The sequence below is a fragment of the Zeugodacus cucurbitae genome, chromosome 4 (assembly GCF_028554725.1).
Source record: "Zeugodacus cucurbitae isolate PBARC_wt_2022May chromosome 4, idZeuCucr1.2, whole genome shotgun sequence".
Lineage (NCBI taxonomy): Eukaryota > Metazoa > Arthropoda > Insecta > Diptera > Tephritidae > Zeugodacus > Zeugodacus cucurbitae.
In genome coordinates, this window is record NC_071669.1 from 48,708,501 (window position 1) to 48,723,896 (window position 15,396).

Below are 15,396 nucleotides of genomic sequence, written 5' to 3' on the forward strand. Positions count from 1 at the left end.
TCATTTGTTTGGCGTGGCGTGTAATGTTTACCGTTACACAAGTACAACTAAACCATTTACTTTTGTTTTACATTTTGATTAACAAGCAACAAACAACAAAAACTACAACAATTTAGTACATACAATTAGTAAAAAATAAAATAAAAATATTAAATTAAATTAACCGAAATGACTTGCCTGCTGCCACAACAAAAACAACAACACAACACTGATCAATTGCGTCTAGTAATCTAATAACTGTTTTGTTTGTTTGTTTTTTTACTATAGTTGGTAGGCATCACAGTGTAGCTGGCCATTATTTTATATTAGTACCTTAGTCAGTGTTTAATTTTTTTTCGTATTCTGTTTTTTTTTTGTGTCGCTGTTGCGTCAGCGCGAATTTGTAGGTTATATTTTTGTTGAACTGATAAAAGTGATTTTTGTTGGCATGTTGGTTATAGAACTAAATGATTTCACGCATAAATCAAATACAAATGTACCAAATTTCTCCAATGTTAATATGATTATATAACAAAATAAACATTTCTCTTCATTGTGCTTTGTCTTTCCGCGACGTTTGTGTTTGAGCTGATGGCCACAACGAAATTTTTAACAAATTATCAATATGCCAAATTGCAATTAAAAACAAATAGTAAGTATTTCATATAAACACCAATCATAAAATATACAACAAATATACAAATAAAATAAATATAAAAATATAAATAAAAATAAATAATTGCAAGTTTAAATTAGCAACCACTCGCAAATCAATAACAGTATGAGTAACAAGAAAGTCGCTAGTGTCTGTAAAAAGCAGATATACTATTGTTGTTTGATATAAGCAAATGTATAGTCTCACTAAATTTATAAGTAAAAATAAAAAAAAAGAAAGTCACTCTCAAGTTTCTAATTGTTTTCCTACTATTTACATAATTTTAATGTATTGGTAAAATAATTTTCATTTTCTCTCTCCTACCTTTTGTATTACAATTTTTTTTGTATAATATGTGTTATGCTACTTCTTTACATACTCGTACTCGTACTTAATTGAATCAGCTCATAAAGTCTCATTTTATTAAATCGAAAAAATATAATAAATATTTGAAAAATAATTACATTTCACGAAATATATTATATATTTCAAGCTGAAAGTATATACAACAAATTTTATTGTTCGCATACATTTAGAAATGAGTGTAAATCAGTGTTACCATTCATGTAAATGTTTAAATTTGTTTTAATTTGCGTGGAATAAACCTATTTTTAATTTTAATACAATAATTCGTATGTTTGTTATATTCTGTGTGGCATGCTAGTATCAGTTAAATCCGTTATACCAGTTTGAACTCGAAACTATATATTATATGTATTTATTGCATAAAAGGGTCTTCTAATTAATTGTGACTAACCTATGTTTTCAAAATCTGTGCGTTATAAATTGATATATGTTTAGTTAATAAGTTCTTTGTACATCTTATAAATTATAAAAGTATTTATGCTCATGTTGAAAAATCGTAAAAGCAAGCAAATAGTTTTGTTAATAGTATTCTCTTATAAGAACTATTTAAACCAAAATTTTCCCATGATACCTTTTTTTTAAACGTTGCCTACATTTGGGCGGCAAGTTAAAAAAGCGTTAAACAAGGATAATATCATATTTAGTCTTTGTAAAATGTAAAGTAAATTCTTTTGTTTGGGAACAATACTACAAATACAAAATTCTTTTCGTTTCATCTAAATTTCACAGTAAATTTAATGTCAATAGAAATAAATTTGATTTTAAATGTTTAAACAATTAAAATATTATTTATGTACATAAACAATTTGAAATAATATTTTATAAAACTTAATACTGTCCATTACACCTTTCGAGTTCGAAAAATACATTAAAACTCCCTCACAATAATGAAATATTAAATATAATATTTTACTTCAATTAATATATCAGATATTGAATATAGGAGATAATGTGTTATTGATATCCTTAAGGCAGTAGTCTGCTTTAGAAGCCGAAAAAAAACGTTTTTTAGCAATTTTTTTTTTTTGAAAGGAAAGGAAATGATTGCGGTAAACGGAATTTTAAGACGATAGTGTACTATATTTAAGGCTTAAAAAACAATATTTATTATTAAAAAATATTGAAATTTTTTCAAAGTTGTAAGTAATTTTCTGGAGCGCCTGGAGTCTGCATTTATAAATCGGTGCCGATGATGGAGGTCGTGCGATGCATCTAAAACAGTCGAACCAATTTTTTTTTAATTCTTATAAGTTTATTTTCTTTATGAACTAAAAATACCGAAGAAGTTATAAAATTCCAAATTTTTTCGAAGTTTGAAAAAAAAATTAACTTTTTTAAGAAAAAAAATTGACTTTAAGTTGCAAAAAAAGTAGTTTAAATAATACTTTTGTCCAACTTCAACTACTTTTGTCTAGTTCAAATAGAAGATAATTGAATACTGAAGCTAGATCACTTTGGTTTTTTTTTCGATCGTACATATATTCTTTTTGCTATCGCCGGCACCGTTTTCTAACACTTGTGAAAATGAAAACTCGAGAAAACGCGCTTTAAAGGTCTGCCTGAGCACCTGCTCCATGCTCGGCCACTAACACTGCTCTAGCTTCGAAAATATGTCGAATTGGCCTATGAAATTTTAAAGACATATTCTTGGATAGTTTTGGAAGAGATTTAAAACAAAACAAAAAAATCGATTTTTTGAAGCCTGTAAAGCAGACTACTGCCCTAAATATTATTTTAAATAATAATTATTTATTTCATTATTTTCATTATTTTCTAATTAGCGCTTATTTAAGCTCCGGAATTAACTTTCGAAATTACCATTACATGAAAAAAATAAAAAAAAATTACCTTACTGAAAAATATTTAATTAGCTATAAAATAGTACAAAACAATCGTTAATACTTACTTACAACTATTTCAAGGCACAAATACCCACATATCCATACATTGATACATATCATAGTTTCGTCTAGACATGCAACACATAATGTAACACACATGCGTATTATAGTTTAATAAAATCAGAAACAAAAAAATATTTAAAAAAAATAAAAAAATTAAAAAATAATAATTTCTTATATAAACAATTAAATTGAAATTAGCAAATATATGCATACACAGACTATATATAAATACACACACACATACATACACAAACACACAAGTATAATAAACACAGCTACTAAATAATTGCAAACATTTTCGACAAGTTCTTTATTTCTTCTTTTTGTACCACCGATTCCATGGCGTCTGGGGAAAGACTTAACACATACCTCTCTCATATTGTTATCTATAATTATCTAGATTTCTAGTTTTTGCATTCAAAAGTCGCTAGTGCCTACAACTTTATAAAAGGCGTATATTATATATTTTATATAGTATAACTAACCATCATCTATATAGACTAATTCCATATAACTAACTGAAATGAAATGGGTGGCAGCGTATATTTTAATTAATTTTTATACTCCATTACATTACCGTTACGCATGATTATATGTGCAACACTGCATATATAGCATTTGAAATAACCGTTAACATATGAACTTAAAAATTAGTTTTCTTTGTTAGCAAAAATTAAACGCTTTCATAAAATAATATTTTTTCTCAAGGCATTTACTTGCATGTAATGCACGCGTAATCATGCGTAACACTACTCGATACCATATTTGTATGTATGTATTTACACGCTGGTGATAGGTTCTTACTTGTGTAAAACACAAACGTAGCTCGCTCTCTCGCATGTCAAGCATACAAGCAAGTGGTGAATATTACTATTCTTTAACACTAAAAAATGAACTTTATATAACTGTATATGTATGTGTAAATAGAAATAATATTTTATTAACTTTAATATAAGCAAAAACAATATTAACAATTCTTTTTTTTTTATTTTCTCTCCTCTCTTAAAATCGAAACAAAAAAAAATTGCAAAAAAATTAAACAACAAACAAAATAAATAAATGAAAAAAAAAAAAAAACAAAACAATCCTCGCTAAATTGAAACGTATTTGTGTGTGCATGTGTAATATGTTGGCTTACTTACGTGCCGTTACACCACAGTATCAAGCGGCCATCAACTCATCAGTGCATTCCACGCCATCAAAGTCGTTTATCAGTTCGAACAATTCGCCGCAGTCGACAATATCATTGTCGTCCACGTCGCGGCAGAATAGTCCGAAAAATTCAATTAGCAAAACTAGATCTACCAGCAGTATTACTAATTTATTGCACAAATCTGCTTCTTCTTCTTCCAACATTTCAACGCCGCCATCATCATCCTGCAATTTGCCACCGCACGCCTATGCGCTGCAACAGAAACAGCGCAGTTTCCTCACATTCGGTTTTGGTGCTGGCGGCTCGGGACCAACGCGTCGTGAATCGCACATAAATGTGAATGTGACGCCGACATCGCATGAGGCGACCAGCGACACACCAGAAATACGTAAATACAAGAAACGTTTCAATTCGGAGATATTATGCGCAGCATTGTGGGGTGTCAATCTGTTGATCGGCACCGAGAATGGTCTAATGCTGCTGGATCGCTCCGGGCAGGGAAAGGTGCGTACAAATGCAATTGTTATTATATGTTCTATTTATTTATTGATATTTTTTATTTTCTAGGTGTATCAACTGATCTCGCGTCGTCGTTTCCAACAAATGGAGGTGCTAGAGGGTCAAAATATTTTGGTTACCATATCTGGAAAGAAGAATCGTGTGCGCGTTTATTATTTGTCATGGCTGAAATCGAAAATCCTACGTACCGATGGACTTTCTGATGTAAGTTTACGTCTATTATACGAAATATAGCGAATATTTGGAGAAATATATATGTTAAGCGTAAACCAATGGACTTCAATATATAGAAGTTATTGTTTGTTTCTTTATCTAGTCCGCATTCGTTACCAAAGCATATTCTCAACTAATTCCTGAAATTTAGTAGAAGATTATAGACATTATGATCTATAAGTGGCGCTAGAGTCGAATTATTACTAAAAACGAATATTAATGCCCCGATTTGGAGACATCGATATACATATATTGGCATTGGCATATATATCATCCATATATATTGGCATTCAATTTAAGACACCTTCAGAAGATATTTAAAACAAGATTCCCTTTGTACACGTCAACTTTGTGATCATCCTTTTTTTCTTATTTTCGCTTATCGATCTTTTCTCACTGAATTGTATTTCTAATACCTGAGACGGACATGTAGTATATATTGTAGTATGCTTCAGAAACCATATGTGTATCACCGATTTTCCGAATTTTGTTTGAAGGCAAATGGTGTTCCGTACTACTATAGAGTTCTAGAAACCATTGAAATTTTGTGGTGTTGTGAAATGTACTACAATGGATTACATTGAACACACCGAAAGATTAAAGCTCTTCTGCCACAATCATATGTTTTCTGACATTTTGACATACAGAAAATGAATTAAATTCAAAATAAATTGAAATCAAAAAACAAAATTTGAAAGAAATGATGTGAAAAATATGTAATTATTATAATGGACAATAATTTTTTAAGATTGCTTGGAGTTGTAACTAAGTCAGGATCAATTTTCCTGCCTGTTATTCATAATTATATTTTGCTTGAATTTATTTGCATCAGCTGATGGATGTAAACATAGTACAATACTACATGTGTGTCACTATGCTGGTATATGGTTTCTAGAGCTTTTATTGTAGTACATATCGTAGTACAGAAACCATATGTCTGCCTTAGGCATAAGGAACGAATTTATTCGGTTTTATTTTTCCAAACACAATTCGGTCAATTTCATGTTAGTAGAATATAGTAAAAAAAAACTTGTAACCAAACTTCCTTGGTTTTTAGAAACACGTTCTATTTGAATGTAATTTTTTGTGAAAGTGGACGTGGCCCGCCCCCTAATAAGTTTCTTGTACATATCTCGTAAAGTACTAAAGCTATATAAACCAAGATTTCTGCAGTAATTTCCCTTACGGATAACAACCACGCCCATGTCGTGATCGGACTATAACTTCTCAAGGTCCCTTATATTGAACATGAAAAACTTAGTGCCTAAGGGTAATTTTTCACCGAAAATCTCGGTAAATCTCTCAGATATCTCAATTTAATTCACAGGATATCTTTTTCTTCTAATAGTATGCCTCTGTACGAAAAATTGTTAAAATCGGTGGGCTTGATTCGGCATATATCGGCTAATATGTGAGATATATGTATTAGCAAAATTAAATGAGCTTATAGTCTTGGATATAGTGTACCTTGGTGGTGAATATTAATGAAATCAGTTCAGTAATTACCTTAGCCCTCATACACTATATATGATGATTTTCGTTATTCTAGTGGACTTTATGTGAAATGAAACATCGATGGTTCGATGTATCGATGTTTCTTCAAAACCCATCGAAATCAAAAACATCGGCCATTAAAACATCGATACATCGAAACATCGACGTACGTCTTAAGTTGATACATTTTATTCATTATATGTCTGTTAAAGTTTTTTCTCAATAAATAACAGAATTTCAAAACAACGATATGGAAAATTTTTTCACTGTCATTTCTTTTCGATTTTACTTCTGCGTGATAGTTGCCCTGGGTTTATAAAACAGTCGTTTACCCGAAAAAGTGTGAAGGTGGGAAGTAAAATTTTTATATAAAACATCGACATAAAACATCGTTGAAAGTGACATCGATGCATCGATGTTTTTAGATTCGAGACATCGATGGCTAACATCGATGCTTTTTTACGAAAACATCAATGCATCGTTTGCATCCCTAACTTTATGCCGTTTATATATAGGTCAAATGTTGTGTTATCTTAATAAAATTACATCAGAAATAAATTGCGAGAGTATAAAATGTTCGGTCGCACCCTAACTTAGCCTTTCCTTACTTGTATTTTTTATTTATTAATTTCTTAAAATTTGTTTCCCTTGTAGCAAGTGGAACGTCGCAATGGCTGGATCAATGTTGGTGATTTACAAGGTGCTGTACATTTTAAAATTGTGAAATACGAAAGGATTAAGTTCCTAGTGATCGCATTAAAAGACTCGATTGAAATTTATGCATGGGCCCCCAAGCCATATCACAAATTTATGGCATTTAAGGTATGTGCAATTTGTGCGCTAAACTTTCGGAGCAATAACAAAAAATTTCCCCGTCTGTCTCTTTCACACTTTTTCGCTTTAGAATTTCGGCGATTTAGAGCATCGTCCGTTATTAGTTGATCTCACCATAGAGGATCAATCACGTCTTAAAGTGATTTATGGTTCTGCCGAGGGTTTCCACGCTGTAGACTTGGACTCCGCTGAAGTATACGATATTTATCTTCCTAAACATGTAAGTGAAAGCTTATAAGATTTTTGTATCATTTTTTTCATTATACGACTTACTGAATTATTGATTATTTCATCGTTTACAGACTCATGATGCAATCATTCCGCATTGTATAGTGGCGCTTCCAAATTCGAATGGCATGCAGCTCTTGTTGTGCTACGACAATGAAGGTGTCTATGTAAATACGGTTGGACGAGTTTCAAAGAATATTGTTTTGCAGGTACACTTACTAATCCTTGCTTACAGCAGACTTTAATATATATTTTATATAAAATATTTGTAATACTTATTATATTGAAAGTATTTATCATTCGTATCATTCTCATTTACAGTGGGGTGAAATGCCGACATCTGTGGCCTACATTGGTACAGGACAAATCATGGGCTGGGGCAATAAAGCAATAGAGGTTAGTACACTCACTGAAATTGATGGATTTAAGTAACTTTTTAACCACAAATAAATGTTTTACTTTTCTATCGTCAGATTCGTTCGGTCGAAAGCGGTCATTTGGACGGTGTGTTTATGCACAAAAAGGCACAGCGCTTGAAATTCCTGTGCGAACGCAATGACAAGGTGTTCTTTAGTAGTGCCAAAGGTGCATCATCATGTCAAATCTACTTCATGACACTCAACAAGCCAGGCATGGCCAATTGGTAAACAGTCAGACAGAGAATTCCAAGGATTCGAAGTGATATAATTGCGCAACGTAGTAACACGTACGATTAAAAAAAAAAAAACAAAAAACAAATATGAGAGCGTAGAGCATAGAGTGAAGAAATTTAATTGAAAACAAAAACAAACAAAATTGAAAATGAAATTATAACCATAACGCTGATTGATTACGACACAATCGAACGTTTTGTTTCTCCTAATTATAAGAGAATTTTAAATATATAAATAATAAAAAAACAACAATAACGAGACAGATTAAAAAACAAATAAAATGCTTAATACTGCATGCTGGCTAAGCAAAACAAAACACACACACACCCATATACACATTAAAAAAACATTAGCAGACTTACGACGCAAGTGAAGTGAGTAATGTTTCGAAATGTGACGCCAGCTAATTTAATTTGGAATATAAATGCCAAAACGTGGAAAGTAGTAAGGAGTGAGCGTGTACCCTGAGGCGGTACTGTTGAAACATATATATATATATATATAATATAGTATCGAAGAATACGTGTACGCTGTAGCTACATGGAAATGGATGCACCTAAGCGTTACCGCAGCACGCTGTCAACATGTATTTTAATATGTAATTTAGTTGTGTTATGGAAATTTATATAGAGAACAACAACAACAAAAAAATGAAGCATGGAAATGAATTATTGCAATGAAATTGATTTAAGAAATATAGAATGAAAACACAGACGATATTTGCATTGAAACACAAGGTTAGGCACAAGTAAAAGTGGGCGCACAGCGTTTGTAATATTTTTTTTTTCAAAAATTTTAAATTTCAATATTTTTAGAAACTATTTTGAATTTTGTTTTTGTTAAAATTTTATTGGAAGTTCAAAATTGGTAATTTAAAACAAATGTTTTATGCATAAAAATAGAAAGTAATTTTGAAAATATAAATTTAAAAAATTTAAATTAATGAAAGCTAACAGCATATGCATGAAAATTAGAAAGAAATTAAAGATATTTTTAATTTTTGTAAAGCTTACTTCAATGAGGTTATGTTGAAAATAATTTCAAAATGTTTTTTAAATTATATTTTTCAGTAATATTACAGCACAAACTACACAAGCTATGAAAAATATTTTTTTTTAATCGAAGTTTCTCTCAGTATACGCTGTGCGCTATTTGAAGTGTGCGCATAACAGTTTATATATGTATTAGATTTTCGAAAATGCTAATAAAAGCCAACCACTATTTATTTTATTTATTGCTAATGACAATTTCAAATTTATTTGGTCATTTTGCCAAACTCCACTGCACAACATTGTCTGTTCTCGGAAGCTGATTTAGAAAAAGTTGAGATTTTTATTTAAATAAATTTATAAAGAAGAAATGTTATTTGTGTGAGCAACACTCACATTGCGTGCCAATTTTTTGTTATATTTAAACAAATTACACATTTCGGTAATGTTTTCGAAAAAAACTGCGCGAAAAAACAGAGACTAACGGTGTACCACAAGCTACATTGAAAAATGAAAAATAGAAATGCCTAAAAGTGTCGCGAAATGCAAATAAAAAGAGAGAAAGCGAATTAGATGAGCGTTTAAAAATGAATTATGAGCAATAACTGTACGTGTCTAAATGCTTTTAACAAAAAAGTTTTACATGGAATTGGAATTTGTAAAGCACAGCTTGTAATATTTCGATGACAAATTCAATACACATTGCAACGGTATTCGTAATTTTTATTTTTGTTTTTCGAAAATTGATTTTTTAAAGCAATTGAATTTTGCACACATTAATGTTTTTTATTGAAATCGTAATTTTAAGCTAAGCCAATTTGTCCTTGCAATAAACGAGAACCACAAATATCAAAGTAAAAATAAATTAAAATTAATTATATGTATGTGAAAATATACGCAAGCTAACGTATATATTTCTTCTTATTTATCATATATATGTACATACATATGTATGATGAAAATATAAATATTTCTTTTTGTAATGAATTTATTACATACTATTAATTATATACACAAATACATTTTTACTCTTTACATGAAAAAAGTAGTAGTTTATATTTTGTCCCCCGCCCACGCTTGGGTTGTATTTAGGTTTGTCTTACTATGTATGTAATTACATAGATATGTGTTGTAAATTGTTTTTTTTGTTTGTTTATTTTTTTGATGCTAAAAAAAAAAAAATTTTAAACGCCATTTGTAAAAACATAAGTGATAGTACATAAATACAAATGAATGAAGCATATAATTAAAATATCAATTAATACGAAAATGCATGAAAATGGAATGGAAACACGAAATGGTTATGTAAAACGTATGAAATTCGAGATCGATGTATGTAAAAAGCAAAAACAAATAGCAAAAGCAGCAGCGAGTGAAGTCTGAAGAAGGGGTCTCGTGCATTAAGAGAATATTATTAAAAAAATACACTAAAATAATATTAGCATAAAAAACGCAGATTTGACAGCCAGCGGTACACACGTGGCACACACACACACGCAAATAGACACATTAAAAATGAAGCAGTCATAACACTTAAAATGTGCGACTGCAAAGCATTGAAATGAAGTAAATTAGTAATTAAAAAAAAGAAACAAAAAAAAATTAAATATTAAAGCATAAAATAAAAGTATAAAGAAAGCTAAATAAATAAATGAAGCAGTTTATATACATACATAAGAATACTAAACGGCCTAGTTAAGCATTTTTTACTGAACTTTTTACAAAGAGCCCAAAACACGGCTCTCGCAATAAAAAAGAATGAATGCGTACACACACACAAACACACAAATGAATTAAAAATAAATTTAAATACATACAGACAGATATATATATATAAATAAACATATATATATATAAATGCGTTGGTGGTGCAACAGAAATAAGTTTATATAAAATAAATGAAAAAAAGAAGCAAAGCAACAAATTAAGAGTTAACACATGCAATCATAAATAGAAAGAAGCAAAAACGGAAAATATGGAGCTGCAACACAATTAATTTGTAATTAGTACACTTTTATCAACATTTCTTGTTTTTTTTTTTGTTTTTGCTGCGCTCAGTATCGGTATGTATAGCTAAATGTTTTTGTATTTCACGCTCACACTCTTACATGTCCCCGCAATCAGTACCGATAACTGTATTTTTTAACGCACCCATAAGCATACCAACTCTAATGTTGTAACTGTAATGCGAAAAAAACAGTTAAAATTATAATTTTCTACAAAATATTTGCTAATTAACGTTTCTCTTTGTGTGTTGTATTTGTAAAAGCATCAATCAGTTTGTGCTTTTGTTGTCGCAATGCATTGTGGGCGCTTCATATTGAAGTGGCCCAGTTAAGCATGCAGCCTAGCGATAATTATTTGTGACTTTTCAAAACGCATACATACGAGTACATACCTACAACATTTGCGGTTTTTCTTTAACTAAGCTTTTTCGTGTTCTTCAACCAGAAAAAAATAATGTTTTGTGAAATCTACAACAAAAAAAGTATATGCAAATTTAGAAATTTTAAGCCACATTGGAAGTTACTTCAATCGATGTATATTTGTTTGTTTGTTCGTTTTTAACCTATAAGTTATATAATTAATTAATAAATGTATTTGGATTTGTGTTAATTGGCGTATTTGATGAAATCTAATGTATAACCCTTAACCTGCCAACCCTTTGTATGCTGTCTTCATAATTTTCACTATCGAAACCACATTATTATTATTATTTTTATATATATATATAATTGGGCGCATTGATGCGCAAATAAGGCGCATATATCTAAATATTAATTGAAATAAATATGAAATATATATATATATATAATCTCAAAATTAAAATGGTAAAAAAATAAATAAAGAAATGTGTATTTTTTCCTCAAGCTTCTAAAGCTTAAGCTGCGGTTGAATATAGCAAGTGTCGGGAATTGTTGTGCTTTGGAGAGAACACACTGCTTGAGACTGAATTGAACTTCAACGTTTTCATTATTGATAAATGCTGTAGAGGAATTCAAACCACATATGTAATGGAAGCATTGGAATTTGGCCAACAATTGGATTGTCTTAAATCGCATGCGAGGCAAAGAACTAAAAGAACTCAGATAGATGTGGCTTTGGAAGACGAGTGTATGACTATATACATTTGAGTTTTATTATTTACGGTTACATATGAATATAATAACTGAAAACTGCGTATCATTGTTTTTGAAATAGATTAATTAGAAACATATTTGAATAAAATACTCGAGTATGAGAAAAAAATTTACTGGTTCTCATATAGGAAATAGTGTGGCTTCCTACTGCTGTTTGTTGAATGTTAATAATGTTAAAATGATTCATTATGAATTAGTAAGTATATTTTCAAAAGTATCCGTAGTTAATTCTTCGTTCATTTGCATGGTGTAATGTCGTTTTTATGTATTTATTAATAGAATACAATTCCAAAATTGATTTTTTTTTTAATTTTAAATATTTGTACATTAGGGTGTTCCGTAAATGTAGCAACATAATAAGTTTTCAAAATTAGGTTTATATTTTATGTGTTGTTTTTGTACTTTTTACATTCAACAGGTTATCCTTTTTATGTGTATGTGTGTTTTCTTAAGATCAACCGATCCAAGTAGTGTTAAATCGCCGATATAGTAATCTTTCGCAGGATAAAAGCCGTATTGATTCCGATAACTTAGAAACGGTGGTGGTAATGGTATGCTTTCTTCTTGTACATTATCGTTTAAAGATTTAAGGATTACAATTTATGTTAATATTTTTGTTTATACGTAGTATATATAAATATTATATACAAAGCATTAGTTGATACTTTATCCCACCATGATCACATTTGGTTTCTATATAATCGTGATCTGTAGACTTACATTTGTATGTGATCGTCAGCAAAGAATGAGTTCCTTTAAGCTCCATCTACTACATAACTATGTGTGTCTAAAATCTTTTCTGGTAAAGGTCTTTCAGCTGGAAGTACATATTTATTTGAGGAACAACAGCCGCATCAACAATCTCTTAAATAATGCGTACATTACATTAAAATCGCCAAATATAGTTTTAGAATTCTTTTCAAATCAGAGAAACACTTTTTAGCGGTATTATTTACCGGAATCTACAGATATGGTAAAGAAGCCAATAAAAAGGAATAGAACTTAACCCTTACAAGGACATGAGAAGCACGAAACTTGCAGCGTATATTTGGACATAAAAAATAAATTATTTAAATTCATATTCAGAATCGGTCCAAAAATCATTATATATCATCAATCATAATAATATCTGAGAAAGAAATAAAGATATTGAACTTCAGCGTTTAATATTAACTCTATATTTTGCCTTCACAAAAGGGTTAAGCATCAAATCATGACAAATATAAGCAATTTGTTTGACTGTTTAATGAGCATGTTAGGTCAGCGAAGCCAGTATACAATATCTCTTCTAAACTTTATTCATTAATAATAATAATATTTTAATTAAAATTCAATTCATACATTTTCGGAATAACAACTTGAATAACACACCTGCACGGAAGTATGCTCCATTCACAATAGTGCTCGTGTTGAGTAGCTGTCATTACTGCTGGCAGCACTGCCTGCCAATTGTCAAATTCTCATGTTTTGTACTTTTCTTCCTACTTCTCTTTCTTTTCTAATTTTACAGGCTTGGTGGGTGCTTTGTGCTCAAATTTAATCTTGAAATATTTCCAATTATACGGGCCATCACCGCAAAATTATTATTTAAAAGTGAAATTAGAATGATTATTACAACGAAGTTGAAAATATTTTATATATTTCCCAATTTTATTTACATTTTGTTAACTCTTTAAAAACTTGGCGGTGATGGCTAGTGCGCTGCATATGTACACATATTTGTTGGCACATATACACGAAATTTATAACAAATGTAATGGTGCGTTTCTAATATAAAATGTGTATATTCTTCGATTTCTGTAGATATTGAAAGCCAGAAATGGGTCGTGTTATTCGTGCACAACGTAAAGGCGCTGGGTCCGTCTTCAAGGCCCATGTTAAGAGGCGTAAGGGAGCCGCTAAATTGAGACCTTTGGATTTCTCTGAACGCAATGGATACATCCGTGGTGTTGTTAAGGTGACTTACAGAAAATAATTGTCATTTAAAAGTTTTACTTATATATTTATTATATTTCAATTTCAGGAAATCATCCACGATCCCGGCCGTGGCGCTCCATTGTCTGTAGTGCACTTCCGTGACCCCTACCGCTACAAGGTCCGTAAGGAACTGTTCATCGCCCCTGAGGGTATGCATACCGGTCAATTCGTGTACTGTGGTCGCAAAGCCACTTTGCAAATCGGCAATGTGATGCCACTGTCAGTGATGCCTGAAGGTACCATCATTTGCAACTTGGAGGAGAAGACTGGTGATCGTGGCCGTTTGGCGCGTACATCTGGTAACTACGCCACCGTAATTGCCCACAATCCCGACACCAAGAAGACTCGCGTTAAGCTGCCATCTGGTGCCAAGAAAGTTGTGCCCTCTGCCAATCGTGCTATGGTTGGTATTGTTGCCGGTGGTGGTCGTATCGACAAGCCCATCTTGAAGGCTGGTCGTGCCTACCACAAATACAAGGTGAAACGCAACAGCTGGCCTAAGGTTCGTGGTGTTGCTATGAATCCCGTTGAGCATCCTCACGGTGGTGGTAACCATCAACATATTGGTAAAGCTTCCACAGTCAAGCGTGGTACATCTGCTGGTCGTAAGGTCGGTCTCATCGCTGCCCGTCGTACCGGTAGAATACGTGGTGGTAAGGGAGACAGCAAGGACAAATAAGCTGGAGTTGGACAACAATGAGGGTTTAGTTGAAGGGAGTGAATATTGTAAAAGTGAGAATGTGTATTTGTTGGTGAATATCGAATGGATTCACATTTACGCATTAAAAATAAAAACATTTTTATTTTAAAATGGAATTTTGTGATTTTTGAATTTATTTTTTGTTTGGTAAATATTTTTTTAATATCATTTTTAGTTTGATCTCTGACGCGAATGACATTGAGTAGATACATTAATATTGAGTTTGTAATGAGGAAAACAGAAGAACTGTAGGGATATGGCCAAATTATAAATTTTGCTCAAAATAATGGTTTAAAAAGAAAAAAATTCAAATTAGAGTAACAAATGTAGAAAAAAATTTGAAAATTAAATAAAAGAGGAATTATTTGGTCCTAGCGCGGACAGTGCTAGGTCCTGGGGAACGTTTGTTTCACATACATATACATGTGTCCATAATAAAGATAGAAATCAGCTACCACGACACTGGGGTCTTCGGATACATATCTTATATATCAGGTTTATTTCACTTCAGAGATTATGAATTGGACATTATAGCTTTTATTTGTATAAATAATGTTTTCTGTCCTTACAGAAATCAAAACAATAAGGAAGT

At 31.0% G+C, this 15,396-nt stretch overlaps 2 protein-coding genes across 12 annotated transcripts in view; both read left to right on the top strand.

Moving 5' to 3' along the window:
- The window catches only part of LOC105220953 (serine/threonine-protein kinase mig-15), a 72,585-nt gene extending 64,502 nt beyond the window's left edge, over positions 1-8,083 (top strand). For 9 of the 11 annotated variants that reach the window (XM_029046135.2, XM_029046134.2, XM_029046136.2 and 6 more), the window contains 7 exons: positions 4,064-4,561; positions 4,625-4,780; positions 6,938-7,105; positions 7,188-7,337; positions 7,420-7,554; positions 7,667-7,741; positions 7,819-8,083. In XM_029046135.2, the coding sequence (XP_028901968.1) occupies positions 4,064-4,561; positions 4,625-4,780; positions 6,938-7,105; positions 7,188-7,337; positions 7,420-7,554; positions 7,667-7,741; positions 7,819-7,992 (1,356 nt within the window). In that variant the 3' untranslated portion in view covers positions 7,993-8,083. The remainder of the gene's footprint in view (positions 1-4,063; positions 4,562-4,624; positions 4,781-6,937; positions 7,106-7,187; positions 7,338-7,419; positions 7,555-7,666; positions 7,742-7,818) is intronic. The other 2 variants (XM_029046137.2, XM_011197537.3) reach the window with 1 other exon arrangement.
- A 5,438-nt stretch (positions 8,084-13,521) lies between these two features.
- Positions 13,522-14,920, top strand: LOC105220949 (60S ribosomal protein L8). The gene is made up of 3 exons (XM_029046140.2): positions 13,522-13,642; positions 13,931-14,084; positions 14,151-14,920. Exons 2-3 carry the CDS (start codon positions 13,947-13,949, stop codon positions 14,781-14,783), a joined length of 771 nt encoding a protein of 256 aa, XP_028901973.1. The 5' UTR covers positions 13,522-13,642; positions 13,931-13,946; the 3' UTR covers positions 14,784-14,920.
- The last annotated feature ends 476 nt before the right edge of the window (positions 14,921-15,396 follow it).